General features: G+C 32.5%; 1 protein-coding gene across 5 annotated transcripts; it reads right to left on the bottom strand.

Annotated features, from left to right (window-relative positions):
• Positions 1-1846: 1846 nt before the first annotated feature.
• LOC100244111 (protein PSK SIMULATOR 1) lies at positions 1847-21681 on the bottom strand. 5 transcript variants are annotated; one of them, XM_010654674.3, is made up of 14 exons: positions 21203-21681; positions 20660-20760; positions 19393-19742; positions 16336-16661; positions 16117-16209; positions 15928-16018; positions 13783-13873; positions 9130-9227; positions 8227-8296; positions 5740-5843; positions 3308-3424; positions 3012-3088; positions 2829-2873; positions 1847-2681 (listed from the first exon to the last, which is right to left on the bottom strand). In XM_010654674.3, exons 3-14 carry the CDS (start codon positions 19729-19731, stop codon positions 2177-2179), a joined length of 1956 nt encoding a protein of 651 aa, XP_010652976.1. In that variant the 5' UTR covers positions 19732-19742; positions 20660-20760; positions 21203-21681; the 3' UTR covers positions 1847-2176. The 5 variants fall into 5 exon arrangements, with proteins under 5 accessions (XP_010652976.1, XP_010652975.1, XP_010652974.1 ...); XM_010654673.3 differs by having other exon boundaries at positions 20660-20773; positions 21203-21623; XM_010654672.3 differs by lacking the exon at positions 20660-20760 and having other exon boundaries at positions 21203-21623.
• Positions 21682-25139: the final 3458 nt, after the last annotated feature.

The following is a 25139-nucleotide window of genomic DNA, read 5'->3' as shown; positions in this document are numbered from 1 at the left end:
TGATCCTTGTATAATTAGTATATTTGTTTTGTACAATTAGTGTAACACCTTTATAATGGTGCAAATTTCATGCACATTCATAAATTATGTCCACATGGTGTGTGAACCATGTTTATAATGGTTTAACATTTAAAAGAATTAAAAATAAAACAAAAAAATTTATTTAAAAACTATTATTTCATTGAACTTTTCGATCTTTTTACTTTGTTCATAAAGTTCTAGATTTTATAATCTATCACAAAATTATTAAATATTGTCACTTAATATTCAAACTTTTTAAATGATTATTATATTTTCACACATGAGTTTTTATATTAGTATTTTTTTTTAAAGTGAAGTCAAACTATTAAATAATTTTAAGAGGTAAATTATTTAATTCTAAATATGTAGAAACTAATTGTAAAATGGCTTAAAGATTGAGATGGAACAGTTTATTTAACCATAAAAAAATATAAATAAAAGACATGTTAAAAATTGGAATTTGGCTCAAATTTATTTATTTATTTAGTTATTTATTTTTTGCAATGAAGAAGAAAAGACGAATAAAAAGTTTAAACTTTAACTATAAAAAATATAAATAAAAGATATGTTAAAAAATAGAATTTGACCCAAATTTATTTATTTATTTAGTAAAGAATAAAAAACAAATAAAACATTTCAGCTGTAACCATAAAAAATATAAATAAAAAATAGAATTTAACCCAAAATTTATTTATTTCTTATTATTTTTGAGTGAAGAAGAAAAGACGAATAAAAAGTTTAAACTTCAACCATATAAAATATAAATAAAAGATGTGTTAAAAAAAAATATAATTTAGCCTAAATTTATTTATTTGTTTTTATTTTATTTTATTTTTTTGCAATCAAGAAAAGACGAATAAAAAGTTTAAACTTTAACCATAAAAAAATATAAATAAAAGATCAGTCAAAAATGGAATTTAGCTTAAATTTATTTATTTATATTTTGTAGTGAAGAGATATTTTTTTAATATTATTTGTTTCAAGACTAAGTGTGCATTTGACACTAATTTTTAAAAACATTTGTAACATTTCTAATACTTAAAAAATAAAAAATTTCAAATGTTAGAAAGATTAGAAACACTTCTTAGAATCACCATCAAATAAACTCTAAGTACATTTTTTATAATGATTTCTCTCTCATTTACTAAATTGGACCCTCCAGGTCAGAGAGCCACATATGCATACAATTACAATATTATATATATATATATATATATACATATATTTTTTATGTGGTAGCTTAAAGGGAATTTCCGTCCCTTACTATTACATATCATTTCCATCAATTATGTAAAATTTAACTCTTTCACAATAATTTTTAATCCCTTAAGCTCTTAAAGCATAATAATCCCTTTCAATAACTTTTAGAAAATATCATTAACATCGACACTTTTATAAAACATTAAATCATAAGTTAGTGAACATAGTTGAGTTTTTTGATTATTTTTCAAAGGAAATTGTCCTTTTAGAAAAAGATTTCTCCCATTAAATAATATAAATGTTGAAATGATATTTCCAAAATTTTAATAAGCATATTAGACTTATTTTTAATGCATAATTTTCCTTTTTCTTTTTTCTTTTTAAAAAAAATGAATTTATGTGGTATGATTTTATCTTTAATATTTTTAATAAATACATTAAAATCAAATTAATCTCACATTTAGCCCTTGTGAATTGGTACTAAAAGGTCAAAAACTCAATCTTAATCAGAATTTTTACATTAATCCTCCTTTTTTTCTTTTTCTTTTTTTGGCCCACCTTAGAAAATGAAGTAGGAATCGTGTTTCAACTACAGGGAAACGATGGGAGAAAGCACAACCAAGAATAGAAGAAACAAAACCTCCGCCTTGGGCTATGAAACTCAGAAAATGTGTGACATTTACAAATACATCTTTCTCAATTGGCCTTCCTTCTGATACTGGAAACCATCATCATCACCGTCATCGTCTTGGAGCTACAAATTTTCCCGGAAATGTTTTCTACGCACAGGGTAAAATACGGGGTCATATTTACACAAGCTTGAGCCACAAAATCATATACACACAACTCAGCACTGTATTGTTTTTAGATACCTGCCTTGCATATGAACCAAAGTAATGGAATCCCATCTTTCCATGCTACACAGGCTGCAATCTGCAGAATGTGTGAAGCCCTTCTATCTGACCGTGTCTACTCTATCAATCACATCCAAAGCCTTCTTCTTGTCAATACCGAAATCAATGACAGGCAAGCCTGATGAGAACCTGGTCACAGGTGCTAACTCCTTGCTTCCTCTTGTTGGGGAGTAGCTGCCGCTCTTGCTCAGCCTGTTGTGTTTTCTTAGCCCGGTTTTCACTGAGTCGAAGTCCAGGCTCTTGCTGATTCTTGAGGCTCGTTTTTTCTTACTCATGTTCTGCAGCATTTCCTGGTCTTTTTCAGTTAGGATGGGTGAGGGTGCGTTGGTGGCTTTGTCATTGGGTTGTTGATTCGGTTTATGGGTGGATGAGCTTGTTGGGGATTTGATAGTTGACCTCACACCTACACCATTGGTTCCATGCTGGGACCGGCTTGCCAAATGCTGAAGCCACAGTATTTGTTCAAGAATGAATGCTTCAGTTTTCTCCTTGTCTGCATGATGGAATGTTGCAATTTGAATCACATCAGTCTGCACAGCTGCCTTCCTGTTTAGTCAAAACTGTACGCATGAGAACCCATATTTTTTTTCATGCTTGCATACGTATCCAATTCCCAAAAAATGAAACAAAAATAGGAAAAAAAAAAACCAAGACCTAAGAAAGGAAGAAAAGAGGTTGGATATCACAACTCACCCTGTGCCTGCCCACTCTCCAACCCAACCAAAGCCGTGATGGGCTCTGATTTAAACCATTGGCAACCAAAAGAAAAAAAAAAAGTGATTATCAATGAAAAGGAGAGGTAATGAACCAAGTATGTGAAAACAACTGCAGAGAAGAATGGAATATGGCTGTTCACAGAAAAGGATGAGTTCTCACTTGGCTGTGTTTGTGGCAATTGGAACAAGCCACTGCAATGTTTTCTCCATCTCAGCTTTGATTTCTGTGATGGTTAGCTGGGTGCAAACCAACAAATTACAACAATAGCAAACAAGTAACTGGAATTTTAAGAACCTAGAAATTCAATTGAAAACGTTTTATTTTCTTTGGGTGCAGGGAAAATGGAAAAGAAGACGCCCTTGTTTGAGATTCCAACCTTTTCCACCTTCCTTCCTTGCGATTTAATTGAGTTTTTTTAGAAAATATAGCAGGAGGAATAAAAAAAGGGAAAATACCTCTTCCTTGACATGGAAAGATTGTATCTTGGAGCGCAGAGCTGATTTTATACTAGGTGGCAGGTTCTGGTATAATGCGTCTCTTATGCTTGGAGGCATATTACTTGATTTACCTACCTGAATTCATCAGAAGCTTACTCAGAAATAAAATAGAAACATGCATATATACAAATTGAAACACAATTTAAAACACTGCATAAGTAAACGAGAAACTCGATGAACTGAAGAATTAACTAAAGCAGTTAGTTCCATGATAATAATAGGAACAACCAAAGAATATAGTAAGATTTTAACTACAAAGTGCCCTATATATGTGAAATGTAAGATGATTGGCTAATCAGATTCTTCCAGAAAATGGATTTCTGATTTTTCAGATGTTGGTCACTAAAACTGCCCTTGATTTTACAACAGATATGTGGACAATCTTCAAACAGATGATTGCCAAATATACATAAACTCTCTTTCAAAGTGATAATCAATGTTAAAGTCCTTGATTTTATGAGAATAGAAAAATGTTGAATCAATCCAGGAGAAGTAAACCCAAAACCCAAATATGCTATGTACCTATATTAAGCCTGAAACTAATCACAAAGTATATGTAAATAATCCAATTGATGGATTTTAGATACAGTATAGATCGACATATTAATATTTACTTGAATTAATTTCAGTCCAGTATTCTCAATTTAATGAAGCCAGCTTCCATCTTGTGAATAAAGATTTCATGAATGGATGGAAGAGCCAGCTACAAAGAAAATTCTCTTCTATATATGCAATTACTTATGGAAGGATATCATCTATCGAATTTGAGGTAGATCCCCAGAACGAGCAGCAATTGTGAAAGATATAACAAGAGGGGCTGGATCTCTTTTAACAGTCTGGATGGTAATTGGCACTCCGGTTCAGATGCTGGCTTTCAAATGGGAGAGGTGCTGACTCTGAGACTCTGCTTCAGCTCCACTCCTCTCTCCCAATTAGATTGATTCAATTGACCTTTGCACTATTCTTGAACAACTTGGAGCCGGACCTTCATTTTGCACTACTACAGATACAAAAATAATGGGAAAATTGGATTTAATTGTCAATTGCTCCTATCGGAAATAGGATTGAGGATTTGAGCCATAGCACATGGTTTCATAAAACCATGTTATTTTCCTAATCTAAAGATGTTGCAAAAACATAGGTGATGTCAGGTTTTTTCAGGTTGAAAACAAACTATCTAAAGTGGTCTAACACTTTGTCTGATAAGGTGTCTAAATCTAACTTACGGGCCTTAAGGCTTCAAAGCTGTATGTCACCAGCCTAGGTACCCACAAGCAAGCACTTGGGCTATGTCAAGTTAAGCCATTGCTCACTTTGTGTAGACAGTGGTACAAGCATCCCCCTATTGGAAGACCTACTTTAAGATGCAGAATGTATCAAGCTACAAATCTGCAGACCACATTGTTTCCAGTGGAAGTCAATTGATTTCTAGAGTTCCACTGTTAGTAAACAAGAATAAAACATATTTATAACCCACTCGTTTGTTTAAGACAATATCCATGCCGGATGTTAGGGGATACTAATATAAATCTGTCTCTCTCTCTCTCATATTTTAAACTCCTCAAAAACATTTAGCACAACAACATGGCAAGATTTCAGAAGAGGATGAGAAAATAGAGTTCGAGCTTGAGGGTGCCCACATGGCAATTATAATACTCCAATACTCCAGTGAATCCAATAATATGCAAAGGCTTTCTTATGATCTATTTCTGAAAATCAGACTTATGACTTTCTCAGTTTTAAGGGCTCCTCCCCAGAAACTCCAGCTCATGACTAGATCTCGATATTGACTATAATATCAACTATTTGGGTCTATGACACATGGACTAGGATACAAGTATCAGGTATTGGTTTCTGTCTGGGTATCAAATTCATTTAATCTGCAAACCTTAGGACATTGGGCATGGCTTAGTGATCCAGTTACAACTTTCTTTTTCCGCTTTTATACCTTTGGCTACATTGAAGTGTAAAAAATGACCAAAATAAGTCAAGGTAACCTAAAACAACTTAGGATTATTTTCTTCAATTATTATTATTTTTTTTGGTTGGAAATGTTGGGTGCATATCTAACTAATAGGCAATGTCAGAGACATACCTGTAAGAAAACCCTTGTCATGTCATACAAGGGCAGTTCACATATTGGAGTATTCATGTAATATAGGTTTGGATATGCCAAATATAGACAAAATAGTTCAATTATTACCGTAATTTTTGTTGGATGGTTGCACTTTTCTTGTGAAATTAGATTACACGAATTTATGAGGCATGGCGGCCAATTTGAATGGAAATTATAGAAGTTTGTAACTGCCTAAGATACAAGAAAATAACTGAATAAATGAAAGTACATGCAGAAAAAAATATAAGGAAATCAACAGAGATCATATACTCACAAGGGCATCAATTTGCATAACAATATTTGCATAATGCAATGCAAGACCAGCAGGTCCCAATCTTTGATGATCACTCACAGATCCATTTACAGGTGTATCACTATCTGCAGGTTGCCCATAAGGAAACATTATCAGATGCCTTATTTCTTTTATAAGAACCACTGGCTCTATTGACATTACCTAGATCCTTTTAGGTAAGGACAAAATACTACAGAAAAAAGAAAATAAAATAAAGGAACCTTGACCAAAAGCAACATCTCTCCACCATAAAATGTAATTCGGGAAATGAAATAGGCTTGAAAACAAACCAAAACTAGAGCAGCCATGCCATGCAAAGTCTAGCAGGAGCAGACATAGCCACGCAAAACTAAAGAAAGATAGTTGATATGCTCTAATGCGGGCCGATGTCTGCTACTAATAAAGCCAAAAACAGCAAGCTTCCAAAAGGCACTAAAAGTGGAAGATGTGATCAAGTACCACCCAAATTTATACATCTCAACAGAGTGCCAGTCAATGTAGAACTCAAATACAAACCTTCTTGAGGTGGGGAACTCACATATCTCAAATTGTCAGGATAACTTTTGAAAAGAAAAAGGAAAATAACTTAAACTTCTAGTTGAAGAAAAAGTTAACTACTTTCGAAAGTAAAAGTATCATTTTCTCCTCTCTACAACTGACATCACCAACATACCACCACAATTACAATACAATAATTAACGCCCATCACTGACACCACCATCCTCATTACTACCACAACTATTAGACAACCATGCACAGCTCCTCCCCTCCTTCCACATCCAGCCTTTTGTTAACCATATGACTAAAAATGACATTGCCCCCATAAAAACTGCATGCTTGGCAGAGAAAAATAAAATATTGATATGAATCCTCTGTTTCTTTCTTTTAAGAAACACTAGGCATGCCCACATGCAAGGAATGTGACCTGTTAATTAATAAAGTTAATTTTGTGTACAACCTATTGTTTGTTTTATATATCTTAAAATATATTAATTTTGAGTTTAATTGCATCATGTGTATTAGGAGTCCATAATTCACTTGAGGTGACAAAGAATAGAAAATTTTAAAATGTAGATAATTTTATATTATAGATCCATAACTATATTAAAAAACATATTTAATTTGTTTGATATAAAAATTTAATATTTTTATAAATTGTTTAAAAAATCAAATATTTTTTATCAAAAAACTATGCTTAACGATATTTCAAAGAATAAAAAAGATCTATGGATAATAATAATTTAAAAAAAAAAAGATAAATTTATAATTTTATTATCTTTCTATGATATAAGTTAATAGAAAATGTATTTTTTTTATTTTGATTTTTTTTTTATTTCTCCTTTGACAATTTATGGTTATTTAAAATGTCAAAATTTTCCCCACCTTAGAGCAGAAAATCTAGGTCTAACTAATATAATTTATAAAATAAAAATACAATTATAATATATGTTCGATATTATATAAAATAATAAATTCAATAATGCAAATATATCAATTTAATGTGTTGGAATTTGTCAGATGTTACAAAAAAATATTCAAGTGCAAATATTAAATTATATAATAATAATTTCATGATGCATGCATCGTTTCAAATTTCACATACCAACCATTAAAAATATATTCAAGATTATTGGTTTTTTTTTTTTTTTTAAAAAAAAAAACACTAATTTTAGTTCATTCAAATAATTGGTTTTTCAAAATTTGAAAGTAATTAAAAATCTATACTTTAAAATTTGGCTATCTTGAAAATTAAGATGGGCTAAAAGAAAGAAATTGTTGAGATTCATAGACTATGCAGGCTTCTTATTACCAATATTTAATATTAGAAAATAAAATTACAATATGATAGTAAGATGACAATGTAAATATAGTGACTAACATTGTTGCAAATATGGCAGCACAACATTATTGTAAACATAGTGAGTGGCATTGTTGTAAATACAGCGAATGACATGATTGTATATATTTCATGAAATGAGGGCATACAGGAGTGACAACCATAGACTACTGACAAAACACTATTCATCTCCTCATTCCCACTTTCAAGGTATTTAGATTTTGAAACATCTTAATCAAGCACTGTCAGAGTCAGTTATGCATATATTTGTGAAGAGGAGAGACAAAGAGTGGCCCTATTGCAAAAGTAAAGATATAAACATGTAAGACATAAAAAATTTCTTTTGCTTTTCTTTCTTTTTCCCCCCTTTTTGGTGTTGAATCCTAAGATAATCAACTTTGATTTGCTTGAGACCGTTAAGGAAATAATATAGGATGGGATAGCAGCAGCAATCCTTGCAAATGTCCATTGGAAATTATATTTGTGATTTAGATACTCCTTTCTAATGAACTACCTAAAACTCTAAATATTACAAGAGTTCTATGTGTTCAATGACATATGATTTAATGGCTTGGGAAAAGATGATGAGACAAGAATAAACATATGTTTTTGCTTGAGATATGCATACATACCTACAGTGCCAAAGGTATTGCGTATCTCCAGATGTAAAAAGTGGACAATATCTACAAGCTTCTCCATCACCTGCAGTCTGCTCATGTTAGATCTCCCTCCAAGAGATTTCAAATTCTAATTATTTACTAATTCACAATTTTCTAATGATGACTTTCCAGATTGTATTCAGTAGTGTCCTCTTCTATTCATAGAAATTGGCATTGCAAGGCAATTGGAAAAGAATGAAGTTAGCCACATAACAAACAGTTCATAACTGTTAAAATTAATCAAGACCAAATAAGAAAGCTAAGAACCATCACAACTGCAGTAAATGCTTGCTAAAAGCATTTTAATTAATCATGTGGGGTTACTGTACATTTAGGAAAAGGAAATCTCCAATGGAGTGCAGTCATAGGGTTTTCTCTTAGCCACTGAAGCTGAAATTTTAGCCTTACTAGAAGGTAGGTGGCATATTCTTTGGGCATTAACAATCTTTCGATGGATGATTCTGCTGTTGTTATCTCTTGGGTTTCTCGACCCAAGAGAGATACTTGGAGATGGGATGGCTGGTTCCACAAAATTATTGATATTTGGAGAGGGCATTGCTCCTTCACATGGATATCTAGAGCAGCCAACTAGACCACAGTCAATATGGTTCAGCATAGAGCTTTAGTGCAGGAGAATTTTATCAGGGATTTCCTTTCCTCTTGAGCAGGTTTTTCTTAGGATCCCTTTGGTTTATTGTTGGTTCTCCTCTAGTAATTTTTACTTTTCTTTTGGCTTGAAGGATAGCTCATCCTTCTCTTGTACCTTTCTTCAATACTAATGGAGTTTCCAATTCTTATGAAGGAAAAAAAAGGGGGGAAATATACACTTTTGATGATTTCCCTAGAAAAGCTAATAAAACAGTACTGTTCAGCTACCTCTTCTAAACTCCTGGACCAGAGTGACTTCTTCTTTAAATTTCGTACTTGCTTCTTTTGGTTTTTCAATTCTGACCTCAAGATTGCAAGGCCCCCACCTACATGACAAAAGAAAGATCCCAATTAAATATTGAGGGTCACAAAGAAAGTATTTTTAGGAAATAACATTCAAACTATAACCTCAATAATGTACTAGAGCATACACCATTGCCTATTATCAAGTTCCAACAAAAGCTTATATCAATAAAATCCATCAAGGCTATTACCATTAGAACATAGACAACCATTGAAATATATAAACAGACATTAACATGTAATGACCTAAACTCAATCAACACAAAGCATGCCATCAATTACCTTTAAGCATAGAACATAAAATCCCATAAGATAGAAACTAGAACCATGCGCCATTGGGATTGAATCCCTAAAAGCAAGACATGATATAACAAAGTTAGACTTAACTATCTCCTCACTATCCCTTTGGTGTATTGACATTAATTTGAACATTTAACCCATATCTTTTACATTGTACATGACTTTGGTGCATTAGGAGTTGCACATAAAATACAAGTCATAGGTTCCTTGTAAGTAGATAAATTGTTCTCAATTGGTGCATGGATTTGGGCAATCCAATAAAGATTATAGTGAACCACCTCCAAATTAGAAGGATGACTTGTCTTGGTTGTCAAGATGGGTTTCCCATGGTGAGTGCACATTGGATAGGACCTACAGTGAATCATAATGCAAGGATATCAATTGTCATGATTCATCAAGTTATTACACTACATGAACTCTCAACCTTGAAAGGATATTGAACTTATGTCAAAATCAATAAGAGGCTTTGACCTATGAGTGAGATCCTAAAGTGGTCACATATCCTTATGGATAGGGTCACTATTAATGGAGGCTAATGGTAACAGGTATTTTCAATAAAAACATCATGATATCTCATGGAATTGAGACAGTGTGTCTCCTTGGGTGGCCCAAAGAACATGTGATCATAAAATCTATAGCGTCGCAGTAATTCTCTTAGTGGAATTTGGCATGCTCCTTGGAGTTAGAGTATATCAATTAATCACATAATAAGTAGGATTTGTAACTCAAGAATTTGAGAAATAATCTTGATAGGTGATAACACTACCTTGTTAGATTACGAACACCAATTCATGGAGAGTCTACATGTAGTGGATAGTAAGTCACGGACCTAAACTTTGTCTCGTGGTTATTTACATAGAGTACTAAAGTGCAGTTGATTCTCTTTAGTGGAATATTAAATCAACTTCAAAATTGGATTCAGAGAGAACCAATACTCCTATGGGTCCCAGTAGTACCCGCTTAAAGCTCATATATCATGATGGCACGGTTTATGAGTGTTAAATTGACTCTAGGTTTATTCTTATGCATAAGGGCGTTTTGGTAATCACACAAAGTTGCACAAGGGATAATGAACAAGGTCTTTGGATTAGGCTAATTGATTAACTAGATGGCCTTATATAGTTAATTAATTAATTAAGACTTGTTTTGAGCTAGATTAAATAACCTAAACTTAAAAGCCCATGATCTATGTTGTCTAAAGACTTTACAATATCTAACTTCATTAGTTTACCGACCCAGATGGGCTCAAGTCATTTAAGCCCAATGGGCAATCCTATAAATATCCCCTTATGAATTAAGGTTTCCTAATGACTTTAGTTAGTCGTCTTCTATCTCTAGAGAGACAGAAAGCCAATGTTTCCACCCTTCCAAAGCCCACACTTTGGAGTGCCAAGATCATGGTTCGAGTCATCAGACAGAAGATCTTGGATGTACGAGATTTCCAAACTATTCAGACATGTTCTTCACCGCAAGGAATTGATCTAAGAACATTTAAATCCAAGTATGGGGTTCAAATTTCTAAATTTTTACTCTAAAATGTTTTTATTATCATTTTCTTCCGCTACGATAGATTTAAAGATGCCTAGGGATAGATACATGTACCCTACGAGATCCAAGGCATGGGAGCAGAGTAATCTAAGGTTCCCAAAATGCACAAGCTACACCGCAAGTTCTGAAAATATGGCAGTCTATTGCCTTCTTGATATGCAAAATGATGGAGAAATGGCATATCCTCTATTATCATAACCAATCAACCTACCAAGACAAATATTCAATACCGGATCATCATCCAAAAACTTGATAAATGATTTTTTTCATCAGAGAAGTGACTAGGAAGGATTGATGGATGAGATATAAACCGTCGACTAAATCTTGATACCCCTCACAACAATACATTTTGTTACCATGTCATATACTGGCAGTTGCAGATCATTTGATCATGATGAAATTCAGAACAGGCTCATGACATCTGTCGGTGATATGCTTAATTGCTACTATTTAGCCTTTGCCACATTCTAGGTTTTCACATGGATATAGGATCATAACATGCATCACCTGTTAACAGAATCTCTCCTTGATGGCAACAAAAATTGTGCTCTTATTTTGTGCCAAGAACATGCAATTATTGAATTTACAAAAAGTTAATTACTTATTCAGTGAACCTTTGCTCTTACATTATTCTTGAGGCTAGTAGCACAACTATCTACCTTTTATACAAATGGCGTGAACTTCGATGTTCTAAGACTATGGTTGCGCTACACCAACCAAGAAAGACTTTTGGTCATGGGGAAAGTGCTATTTTTTCTTTGTTTTAGGGGAAACAAAGAATACTCAAGCCCTAAGGGACAAATTCTACAAGATCATCATCAAGTTAGTCTTCTGGGGAGGAGTTGACACAGGACATAACTCAGAACTTCAATGCTTAGAACTTCAATATGTTGTCTTCACTGTCTATTTTTATTGGTGGGTCAAGGTTTAGGAAGTTTTTGGGATTTTTGGATATGGAAGCCAAAGAATATAGCCTAAGGACAAAGGTTATGAATGTAAACTTTCTATAATTCTTAATAGGACTCAACTAGGCCTTAAAGAAACCAATCCATAGTCAAAACTACTAACTTCTCGATTACAAACATTCCTAATATAAAATTTGTAACACACCTTTCTTATGTATTATAATAATTGTAAATAAAGAAAATCCCAAATAAACCCAAATTTTCCTGTTCCTATCAATATCGTCGGCATCATAAGGACCCCCTGCAATAGGAACAAGCTTCAAAGTCCTTAGATCCCATATTGACAAAAAAAAATCAGCACATCAGTTCCCTCCACTTAGTACAAAGCTCATGTTGCAGTTTGAACCAAGGCCGGCCACACAGTCCTAAAAAACAGAATCGTTAGAGTCCAATTAAGGGTTTTCAATAATGATAGCATGTACATCTGTTTCACAAATAACCTCAAAGAATCCCTTTTTTTGCAAGCAAGAATGGGGTGTTGCCTAATGTCTGCAAGCTCCGTCATGGTAGTAAAAGCCCAGTCATCTTTGTTGATCATCCTAGTTCAAACTAGTGCCAATGACCATCCCCCAGTTCTCTTAGAATAACCATCAATATCTAAATGACCCATTGATGAGAAAGATCCAAGAAATGAATATAAAGTCCGAAGGAGATTTTTTTTTTTTTCTTTTTTTTGAGAATAAATTTCATAGTTTCCTAAGAGTAAGCCAAGAAAGAAGGTGGAAGGTTAAAAGGGAAAAGGAGTATCATTGAATATCTCCGTATTTCTTGTATCATTGCCAAATAGGAACCTTGAAAATTAATTTCCCAAGAAGATCATGAGGCTTGAGAGAAGAATCATTTATAAAATTAGCATACAATCAATTAGCTAAGGAATCAACCAAGAAGGTTTGATTCAGTGAAGGATGATCAAGTTGGTACAAAAAGACCCTATCAAAATGGCAATTGTACAATTCATGGAGGGTATCTTCAAAACTAGCCAAAACTCAATGGTCAAGAGCCCTCTATTCAAAATTTTCTAGAGGAAGAATTAAAGCCTTAGGCCCTGAAGCTTCCACCCCTTTGGCCATTTGAAAGAGGGAGGATATAACTAATGCCATTTGGTAAACATTGGAAAATCTGATTTGGTTGACAAAAGTCCTTCCAAGTCTAAACTTTGTATCATAGTCATGGGAGCACCGAATCACTTCATTAGCACCATCAGTTGGTAACAAATTGGAAATCACTCCTACTCTAACCACCATCGTCCCAAATACAATCACTTACTTGAGCATCAAGATGATTGAAGATTAGTTATTAAAAAAATTAAATGATGGATTCAGACCAAGCAACCGTTTGGTCTGAAACAGCTCATCAAAACCATCCTTATTATCTTTAAAAAATCTCTAATGGAAGTAATGCTCCTCCACAGGAGAAGTACCTGATAAGAATCATGAGATTAGGTGTTCAAAAAATTTATGTACTTGGGGCCCTTTTCCTTTAATGTCATATAGCCCAGGGGATGAGCTTAATTGTCAATTTCCATGTTGGCTAAGAAAGTGTTACTTGGTTTTTAGTTTTTGTTGTTTGCAGGCCCAACTCACCCTTCAAATGGGGGTACACAGGCATGTCTGCAAGAGAGAGAGAGAGAGAGAGAAAGAGAGATGCTATATCCAAGATTAGTTTGGTTCTATACAGATCAACTGCTAAACAACAAAAATAGCTACTTTTAACAGAACTCAAAGATTCAAATGAAGGCATTTATATGAGTGAATGATGAAATCACCTTTAGGACCAATTGAAATAGCATCTTCCAGACGCTTGTGCTGATAATCTTGTTCGTATCTGTCCAGCATACCCAGCTCATGGTATAACTCCTGTGGCTCAAAGAGTATAAATTTTTCTTTCTTTTAAGCTTGAGGCACACAATTATTCAACAGGCTTGCAACAAAACTCATACATCACATGGAAACAAAATTACAAGCAAACAGTTTTAAGAGGTAGTCTATGAAGGAGAAGTGATGAATAATGGTGAGCATAAGTGGGGGTAATTCACATGTGAAGAGAAGGCCCATTGAGGAGCCTAGTTACTGGTATGGAAGTTGAAAAGAATAATCTTGAGATCCCTTTTTGTGGGTGCTGGAGGTTATGATGGAAGGGGAGTAGGTCTTTTATAAGTTCATTGATAGAATGGGTACTACCTAAGTGAATCTTTCTCTTTTTGGTTTCCATCTTTTCTTTTGGGCAATCCTTGTATGTACTTCACATGCATTTGGGATGTGTCCCTAATTTTGGCCTTTTTGAATAAATTAGCAATCTTCCGATTTGCACTTCTAAACTGAAACTTGATAATTTGAGGAGAAGACAATTCATAGATTTTGGCCTTTTTGAATAAATTAGCACTCTCCCAATTTGCACTTCTAAACAATTCAACTATATGAGTTTGTGTGTTGAATGTTAGTTTTTAAAATATCTGTAACTATTTAATTTATAAAGTTATAGATTAAAAGAACATATCAACATGCATGCACGCACATGGGTAAGTGCACAAATACACAAGACTATATGCATAAATACTATTTATTCATGTATATTTTTTATTTAATAAAATATCCTTTTACCTATAAAAAATAAATACTATTTATATATGCACAAAGGTCATTACCAGCCTAGCTCCCATTTCCTGACATTCTGGGAGCGGAGCATTGCAATGGTAATGAACCAAACATTTAGCATTTTTGCATAAAGAAAATCAAACTTCTTTCTTCTACCAGTACACCTCTTAAACTCTGCAATTATATGCAACAGTTCAACTGGTCACTGACCCACCCCTCCCTAGGGGTTGATGTTTGGTCCAAGTGATATAACCATGGAATGCTCATCTTCTATGGGATATATTTTGCTAGCATGAAAGGGCAGTTCTTAAGAGATACTTATCACAGGTTGTTACCTACGTATCTTTGTGACTTTGTCAACTGTCAGGGTCATTAAATAATCACCCAAAGATTTAGATCCTTTTATCAAGATAGCTTATTATTATATGTTTTCTTGGTTTCAAGAAACAGTTTATTTTTCTAATTTCAGCTCCCAGGAAAGGTCCAGGATATTTGATTGATTATATTTCCATCACATCCTTCTAAGCATCTTCTCCAGGATCATTAAGGGAAATATTACCTCAGATAAATCCCCAAGCAATAAGATCTCTTCATTGAAAAGTTCTATTAATTAATTTTCTTTTATCAATCCCCTTCATTTCACCATAAATAGATATGGAAGGATATGTATCACATTTTCCGTTTTACACAACTCCATATTGTCTGGAAAAGATGCACAATATGATTACAGAACTGGGTTTCTTGAATGGAACTCCAGTAAGTGGGTTGCATGGAAGAATTTTTCTGATTAAGATGAATTGGTTGGTTTTCAGAGAACAAGTATTCCCAGTAGTCTTAGGAATTTATGGCACATGAAAAAAGAATATTGGAGTAAAAATGGAAGTTATTTTTTACTTACGTGCATGATAAAACATTGTCTAGATGCAAAAACTAAACAACTTTCAGAATTACAATGGCTTTGGATGATGTAGGTTTGTTTTTGAGGTAAAAATGCTAAATACTTTCTTTTACAATTTGATTTTTCCATACATAAAATACACATTAAAATGCTCTGAATATTTCTTAAGGGTTCAATTTGATCTATTGGATAGTAGATGGATGTTTGATAATGTCATTTTAAGACAGCAGAACAACACAAAAGGTTATTGATCACCATCCTGATGAAGCTTATCTATTTCAAAGATAATTGAAGCCCAGTACAGATAAGTTTGTTACGGAATATGTTGAACACAACACTTCTGAAGTAAAGAAAGTGCACTTCTTGTACAACTATTACAACAGTAAAATCCCTTAGTAGAACAAAGAATCATACTCACAGCTGTATACCGAACCAAGGTCATTAGTTGCTGCATCACTGTATCTGCTTCTTCCTCCAACCGCTTCTGAAAAGTAAGACTTCTGCTGTGTCTGGAAAATGAAATAAGTAGGCACTATATTAGAAACATAATAAACAAATCCGACATCTAAACTCAATAACCAAAGCAAGTAAATGGTATAAACATTACTTCTCAAAATAAAGGTCCAAGTTGTGCCACTGAGGATCTCTACAATGATTTCCAAAACGAACCACTTCTCCCACAAAAATTTTCAACTCTTCCCTGAAAACATAATACCGTAAATCAGCAAGGTTACCACTGCAGAAATGAAATAGACACAATAGTAACCATTCTGATCAAGCACATTGATGGCAATATTAACTATTTAGCCAGTATCCATTAGTCCACCTCTTGTCCGCCACAACAATTCTTAGAAGTTCATCCATATCTGTTGATACTAAACGTTGTACACCTTCCGAAGGAAGCACCACTTCTTTCAAATGTCTCATGCTTCTTTTTGAAAGGAATTGCATAAGGTTGGAAGCCTTAACAATTGTATTTGCAACCTCAAAAGCTAAAATTGACATTTCATTGCCTTTAGTCCCACCCCCAGAAGCAAATCCACCGGTAGGGTTCAAATTTATCACAGTACTACTAAGTGTGTCCAAGACCTCCACTGCCTTTCCAAGCCCAAGACTACCAGCTTTACCTAAACGTGTGCTAACTTCTGAAACCTGCAATATTATATCACTTCTTAGTAAGACTGTTAAATAATAAAACTTACACTGAGCAGTGAAGTTCCATATTAAGCTGACTGTACTAAGCAGAATGACAAGAGTATAAAAGTTAAGACACCAAGAATTTGCAAGTATAATTGCAGTAGGCATACTAAGTGTACCTTAACAGCATGAAAAAGCATGATGCATGAAAAAAGATCATCAACAGTTTGTCAATATAATGCATCTAAGAAATGAAGGATGAAATAGAAGGTCCCTTGAACTATGAAGAAGTGCAATATTTGCATATCTTCTTTTATTTACTGTAGGACAACAACATGAAACAAACTTCCCTTGTTTTCTGCAACCTCAATTATGACAAGGCCATATCTGCTGATCTACATTTGCATTTCAGATTAAATGGTATATGTATTGTTGTTGCAGAATTAATACCAATAGAGTGCCATTAAGGTGTATAAGCAGACCAAGAGAGGGCTTATCACCCATCATAATACATCAATTTTGCGGACCCAGGAGGAACCAGCCCAATGTGGGATCTGATTTGGTAGCCAGCCCCTAGATATTTATGTTAAGAGTTTTTCTTCCCTCTATTTTGATTGGTTAACCCATCTGGTAACTTAAGATCATTCAGAAATTACGGTTGGATTAAAGTTAGGCTTATGCATAGGCTTGTAAACCTCTTTTTTGATCAGTAGAATGATCATTACAGATTCTCTGCTGGGGTCCATGCGACAGAAAAATCTACACCCTTATAGAGGTTATGCCTAGGTCCTAGTACTGTGGTCATAATAGGTATATATTCTTTCTTTTACTTCCCTATTATTTTCTGTTCAATTGGAATTTTTTTTTTCTTTTAAATAACAGGAACCTCACCATGGCAAAGGTCCTTTGGGTCAACCCATGCTTACCAAACCGTAGGGCTAACCTTGTCTGCCATAGCCAACACAGGGTAATCAACGATTCCCAGTGGCAGGAATTGATCCCAAGACCGTGCGCCTCATCCACACATCCCAGCACTCACCCTTACCTCTAGGCCACACCCTGACAGGCTTCTTCTGATTGGAACGTGGCTGTTATTTACCTTTGATCTTCAACATTTTACGTCAAACTTGGATCTTGTCCAGCAGCCATTGCACCTATTTTTCTTTCTGCTCTCATCCAGCTATAGTCGTTACTACCCCTAGCTGTTGTCACATTTAGGTATCCCTACTTTACATAGCATCCAGACATACTTTCAATTCCCATGCACCCTTCAATTAATTCCTTCCTTGGCAGGATATTAAGTCTACTCCCAATCCTAGTTGCCATCACGTCCAAATTTAAAGTATAAGCCAACCATTTGTCTAATCAATTAAACCTTCATCCAGACCCACCACTATGACCTTTAGCCTTAAATAAAGTCCTTAGAAAGCCTTAATCCCTATCATAAGAGCAGTGTTAAAACTTTATCCTAATGGTAAGCCTTATTAAGCCCCAATTAGCATTCATCTACTTCAATTACTCTAATTTTCCCTAATTTTCTGCCCTTACCACATAAATCTTTTTGAACTAAACCTTCATGACAATGACCTTAAAGTTGATCCCTTATATTAACAACCAACATATGTGTAATTGACCAACCAATTCAGAAACAACCTAAGCTTTGTTTGGGAAATATTTTCGAAAACAGTTTTTCATAACAACTTTTGAAAACTGTTGTTTGATATTCTGTAGAACAAAAGTTTGGGAACCTGAAATGTTCTTAGCCTATGTTCTATGTTTTTAAATATGTTTTAAAAATAACTTTTATTAGTAGTGCTTTATATTTAATCATTCTTCATATTTGTATAATTATTTTTTAAAATAGCCCTCATAAAACAAGTGAAACAACTAAAATTAACTAAAAAATGTTCTCTAAAAACACTCAGTTTTTTTTGTTTTTTTTATTGTCAAACATGTTTTCCTTTTTTTTTTTTTTTCTTTTTTGGAAAACAGAAAATTGTTTTAATTTTTAAATAACAATTGCCAAATAGGGCCCTTGTCTTCAAAGATATCTATCAGCAACAGATGCTATATTTGAAACAAAAGGGTCAGAAATGACTTTTTTTCTTGTCTTCCATTAGCTTTTGGTTACTAATGCGGACACTCAATGATGAATTAAGACTGTGGTCTACCATGTTAGATGGTACCAATTGTCTCTTACCTTTGTTGGCAAACTCCACAAATCAGATGATCTAGAATTTTCTTATCACATTGATTCACAGCATACACAAACTCTTTGGAGAGGATGGCAATCCACCACTGCCAATACACCACATGCTAGCTGAAGTGCTAACAACTCATGCTACAAAAAAGACATTGATGCAACTGCCCAAGTGCATATGGTTTCCCTCTAGACACAAGGCCTACCTCCAACCTAACAAATGTAAAAGCTGATCTAACTAGATGATGAAATAAAATCAAAAGAAAATCTAAATCGAAGAGAGGCACATAGGCCCTATTGGAAACCTAACAAAATCTGTTTCATTGTCAGCATAGCATCTGAAAACTATTTTCCTGCCTTGGACAATATAATTTTTTTTATTGACATGGGTGGCCCTTCCTGATATTCTATTGGTTAAGGAACTTTAAAGCATTATGAACACAAGTGCATTCGTTTGCAACTTCCCACTCACAATTGATTTTTCCATTCTTTCCAGCTTAGATATTCCATTCAATACAAGAGAATATCAGCCTCAGATGCACCTACCTTTGCAACCGCCCCCTGTGACCTTAATGATCTAGATTTCAGAGATCGAGCCCTTGTATATCGTGGAATCCCATCATAGAAATCATCCATGTTGTTCGCATATCCAGGCATGCCTTTCTGATGATTTGGAGATGGTTCTCGTGATTTTTTCGGTTCTGACACGTCCTCTGATTCTGGTAATTCCTTCTCCATGTTTTCCCTCACCTGTGGGCTCATGCCACCTGAATTCAAGGACACCTGAGTCGGCTGATAAGCCACACCAGATCCATAATTACCACCACGGCCAGCAGCATATAAGTTACTCTTATCAACTCTTTTTTTGGAACAACACCCTCCCATTGCCTCTCAGACTACAAAATACACAACAGAACCACATAATCAACAAAAACTACACAAAATTTCACCCTCCAAGCACATAATTGCATGCTTCCACAATCATCCTACTATACTGGAAAACCCAACTTCAAGAATGACAAGCATATACAAATTTGAATGCAATTAACTCAAAGTTAGCATGAAATAGTATCAAAATCGTTCCATTGTATTCAAACGCACAACTCAGAAATTGAGAAATATAGACAAATTTGTATGCAATTAACTCAAATTTTAGCATGAAATTTGTATCAAAATCATTTCACTGTATTCAAAAACCCAACTCAGAAATTGGGAATTATATACAAATTTGAATGCAATTAACTCAAAACAAACATGAAATAGTACCAAAATACACTCCACTTGATATATACAAATCTAAATGCAATCAACTTGAATGAGAATACAAATACACAAAAGAGCCAAATAATCAACAACAACCACATTTAAAATGGGCCTCCAACCACATAATTGGAACCTTCTAAAATCCTTTCACTATGTTCAAATACAACTTCAAAATTTAGAAATATATACAAATTTGAAAGCAATTAGCTCAAATAAGATGAGATATTATCCCATATGATATTCTCTTCAATATATTTACACAAATTTGAATGTAATAAAGCTCAAAACCAACATGAAACAGCATCAAAATCAATTCCACAAAAACCAATCGCCGAAATCAAGAAGAGACAAAGAAATACAGATCTTAAGGCAATTAACTCAAAACTAACAAGAGAAAATATCAAAATTAAGTGATATTTGATTCAATATATGTACAAATCTGAATGCACTTGACCTCAAAACCAAAATGAAATTCCACAAAAAAACTCATGTCCAGAATCAAGATTAAAAAGGGAAATACAAACTAGAATTCAATTAACTTAAAACTAACCTCTTGCAGTGTCAAATCAAATGATACTCCCCTCAATGTAACGCATGTCAGGAGTCAAGATGAGAAGGAGAAGTACAAATTAGCATTTCATCCACTCCAAACTGCCATTAACCACTATCAGAATTAAACGATACTCCAGTCAGTAGAATACAACTCAAAACAGCATAATTCCACTAAAACCCAAGTCCAGAATCAAGATGGAAAAGAAGAAATACAAATTAGAATTCAATTAACACGAAACTAAACAAATTAATACCAAAATCAAATGATGCTCCACTCAGTATAATACAAATCAAATTCCACAAAAACCCATGTCCAGAATCAAGATGGAAAAGCAGAAATGCAATTTAGAATTCAATTAACTCGAAACTAACATGAACTAATATCAAAATCAGATGATACTCCACTGAGTGCAGTACATCTCAAAACAACATGAAACAGCATCAAATTCAAAGTCCACAAAAACCCATTTTCAGAATCAAGATAAAAAGGGGGAAAATCATTTGAGATGAACCAAAACATCAAAGGGAGAGGGTGTCTCACCAGAAAGTGGCAGGAGGAGAACAGGATCTGTGAGGAGATGGGTGGGAACGAAAATGATGATGATGATGAAGAAGAAGAAGAAGAAGTGAAGAAAGTCCACCAGCCAACCAGAACCCCTCCAGAAAATAAAAATAATAAAAGAATGCATACTGTAGAAAGCGAGGAAGGTAGCTGCTCCGACTAACGGCTTGGAAAATTCAACCATCCCCGCTGACTAACTATTACCAGTGCTTGGCATTTGGGTAAAAGGAAAAAATGCTCGAAAATGTTGATGAGTTTCCGGAATTGCGCGGGCGACCATCCTTAAAGGAAGGATTGGAAAAATGTTGCCGCTGATTAAGTTGAAAATTTTGTCACATTCGTGCACTAATCCTGATACTATTTCGTATTTACTTCCTAGAATTTTCCTCTTCCATGATCAAGTTCAAACTGCTCAAATGATTACGTAGGCACGGACGTATTACAACTTTACATGATTAACTTCAATGTCCTTAGGTGAGTCCGTGTTAGAACAGTATGACTATTTAAAATAGAATATAATAGAAATTTAAACAAAAATATAAAGGAAAAAGGTAACAAAAAGTGGTGTAAATATGATTTAAAATATACTTGGACTAACCCATTCACTCGTCATTCTCATGGTTCAATGGATGGAGAACAAACTTTAGTCTAGTATTAGGGCTATAAATAAAAATATTATTAAATCGAGATTATCAATTTCTTGTGGTTCTACGTGACTTTTTTATTCTTTAGATTATAAAATAATTTTTCAACTTGAAAAATACGTTTAACAAATCTTTTTTACTAAAAATAGTTTTTTGAAAGTTTGTTCAAAATATGCTTCTTTTTTAGAATAAATTTGAGTTGCTTTCAAATATTTTCTCCAAAATGCTACTAGAAAAATTGAAAATATAAAGAATATTTTGAAAACTTTTTTACTTACATAAGTCCTTATATGATTCACCAAAATAAATCATAAATTTGATTTTTACATTTGAATTCCTGGATATAATTTTGTTTCTCAAAACAATTAAAGCAATTTGTTAAGAAAAAATTGAATTTGGAAAACTATAACTATTTCATAATTATGGGGAGTAGAAAAAGGAAGAACCTCAAATTATCTTCTTTTAACTTACCAGAGAAAAAAAAAATGAGGAAATTCATTTTTATTAGAAAAAAACATGAAGAAATTAATTTGTAAAGTTAGAGATATATTCAATAGGGATTCTTCTCTTAGAAAAGTTCAACTATGACATTAGTTTTGGAGATATTTAGTAAAACTTAATACTTGATAACTTAAAATTGACTTTAAGTTAAATTATATTTAAATTGTTTATTTAAAACTTATTATTTAGTTCTTACTTTAAATATTAAGTTTATTTGATAAAATTAACTTAAAATTTATTCTAAATTATTAAATTGGCATATATTATTTTCATAAATTATAAAAAAAATCAAATGAGATCGAATAACAATGAATGTTATGGAATAATAAAAGAGATCGTTGAGATAATTAGGATAAATGAAAATAAAAAAGTAAAATAAATATATAGACTTAAGAATAAATTAATTATTTTTACTTATTATTTAAAATTGTTTTTTTTTAATTTTAAATCATACTATTAAGTTATTTTATTAAATACATTTAATTTATTTAATGATTTAAATTAAGTTATTAAATTATTAAATTGATTTATCAAACACTCACTTAAACTTTAAATTTGGGTTCTGGACCTTTTGCAGGGTTGAGGCTTGTTTTGAACTTTAATTTTTTTTTTTCTTATGCTTACTATTAATCTTTTATAAAAATATTGGTAGGTTAAAATTTAATTTTTTTTATAATTTGTAATGTGCACAAATTAAGTTAGTTATGGATCAATAAAAAAATATAATTAATTTTAATTATTGTTATATTAAAATGTACATAAATTTTTATACATGAAATAATATCATATATGACATGACCATATAAAAGGAAGATAAAGTGCCCATAAGATTAGTAAAAAGAAAAAAAAATTATTTGAATTATAAAAAAAAAAAAAAAAAAAAAGTCATCTCAATTCGCACTATATTTTTTAGCATATATGTAATGGTTTCTTATTTCAAGAGGGTACAAATATCTAAATTTGGTATTTTTTTTATACTTTTTCAAATTTATTGTTGATATTAACTAGTAGTTCAAAGATTGTATCCATTTTTCATGAAATTATGTATTGATAAAAAAAATTGTATCTTCTTTCTTGTTACCAAATACATTCATCATATCAGTGAACTGTATCTTGAGTCATTATGCTATTGTAATTTTCATTAAAAATACTTAAAATTAGACAAAATTTTACTTTAAAATAGTATAACCAGGTTATAAATTTTATTTTGATACGAGACATTCGACGATCATTTGGTCAAAGCTCTAGACCTTTCTCCCACAAAACATGGATGAGTGAAGGATATTAGATTTAGGTTGGTAGAGAGGGATATTTGGTTTTTATTTTTGCTTTCAATATATGATATCATTATTGGTTTTTTCGGTGCTTTGTCAAGTGTATATTATTTATTTATTTGTATCTCGGATATGGTTGAGTGTGTGTAGGTTGCATTATTGCATACGATGTACAAAGAATAAGTAAAGAAGAGGCACTTGGTAGAGTTAATTTTGTGATAGATTGCATAATAGTTAAGACTATATTCAGTGTGGGTTCAATGGGCCTAATTATGAGAAAATTGGGGTTAGGTAGGGATGGAGGGTTATTGTGATCTATAAATAAATTGTCAAATAAGAAGATTATTAGTGCTTTGATTCAACACTACTTACTTCCTGTCGTCTTTATCACCATGATAAAGTTCAAGTTGTTCAAACATTTATTTCCATAAAGGTAGGTATGTGCTTGAAATATTATGATAATGAATTGACTATTTAAAATGTGATAAAATAGAGATTCAAAGAAAAATGTATATGCATAGGAAAAGAGCAAAAAACTGGGAAGGCAAGAGGGTATTTAGGCTTGTTTGGAAATTATTTTTTAAAATAATTCTAAAAAATAGTTTTTGATATTTTGTACAATTTGAAAACTTGAAATATTTTTAACTTATTTTTAATATTTTAAAAATATTTTTTACATCTAAAGCTTTATTTTTAATCATGATACATGTTTATATAATTATTTTTTTAAACGGTTGACAACTATAAGTTTTTTTTTTTGTGCCTATCGATGAGACAATTTGAAATATAAATAAACAAGTTAAAGGCCGATTTATGATTTTTTTTTTTTAATCCAAGACAGGTCGGGTTTAGTTCACATATTACTTTGTCCTACCTGATTATATAAAAAATTAATTTAATTTAATTTTTATTCTCCTATTTTAATATTATCATAATAATAATAAATTTTTAATATAAAAATGATAATATCTTAATTATTTATAAAATATATTTATTTTAATATAATTAAAATATTTTTAAAATATTAAAAAATAAATAAATGGGGATGGGAAATTTGTATACCCATCCTACTCAACCCTACCTTGTTCCATTTAATTTTTTTAATGAAATTAGAATGAGAATTATTTTGAATAAAATGGGTGCTATTGGAATGGGGACTACCTGTCTTAAACTTGTTTGGTTGTCATCCTAGTTAAAGATGTTGATGTAAAAATGAAGACACAAACATTGTATAAATTTCTAATTTTCAAACCTTTCCTGGTTGGGTTAAGTCCTTTCAATGAAAAATGATTTGTGTGTTACATGATATTCTTGTTTAAATTAATTGATAAAAGAAAATGGAGGAAGTATATATTTTGGATTACCTATTGCCCCATCCGCTTTTATGTTCTTTATTTCTAGCAATGTTTGTTAGCCAAATGACAAACATGAGCAGAAAATAAAATAAATGAGATTTTTTTTAATATGGTTTGACAATCAATGTGATTTCTACATCTG

The sequence above is a fragment of the Vitis vinifera genome, chromosome 7 (assembly GCF_030704535.1).
Source record: "Vitis vinifera cultivar Pinot Noir 40024 chromosome 7, ASM3070453v1".
NCBI lineage: Eukaryota > Viridiplantae > Streptophyta > Magnoliopsida > Vitales > Vitaceae > Vitis > Vitis vinifera.
Note: the sequence above shows the minus strand (reverse complement) of the source record. Positions and strands in the feature narration are given on the sequence as shown.

Bases quoted from the DNA above. Each gene is read 5' to 3' on its own strand.
- LOC100244111 (XM_010654674.3), bottom strand. From the start codon at position 19,731: ATGGGAGGGTGTTGTTCCAAAAAAAGAGTTGATAAGAGTAACTTATAT. The intron at 5,844-8,226 runs GTATGTATGCAT...GGCAACCTGCAG, and splicing joins CAATACCTTTGGCACTGTAG to ATAGTGATACACCTGTAAAT. The intron at 3,089-3,307 runs GTATTTTCCCTT...GTTTGCACCCAG, and splicing joins CTTTCCATGTCAAGGAAGAG to CTAACCATCACAGAAATCAA.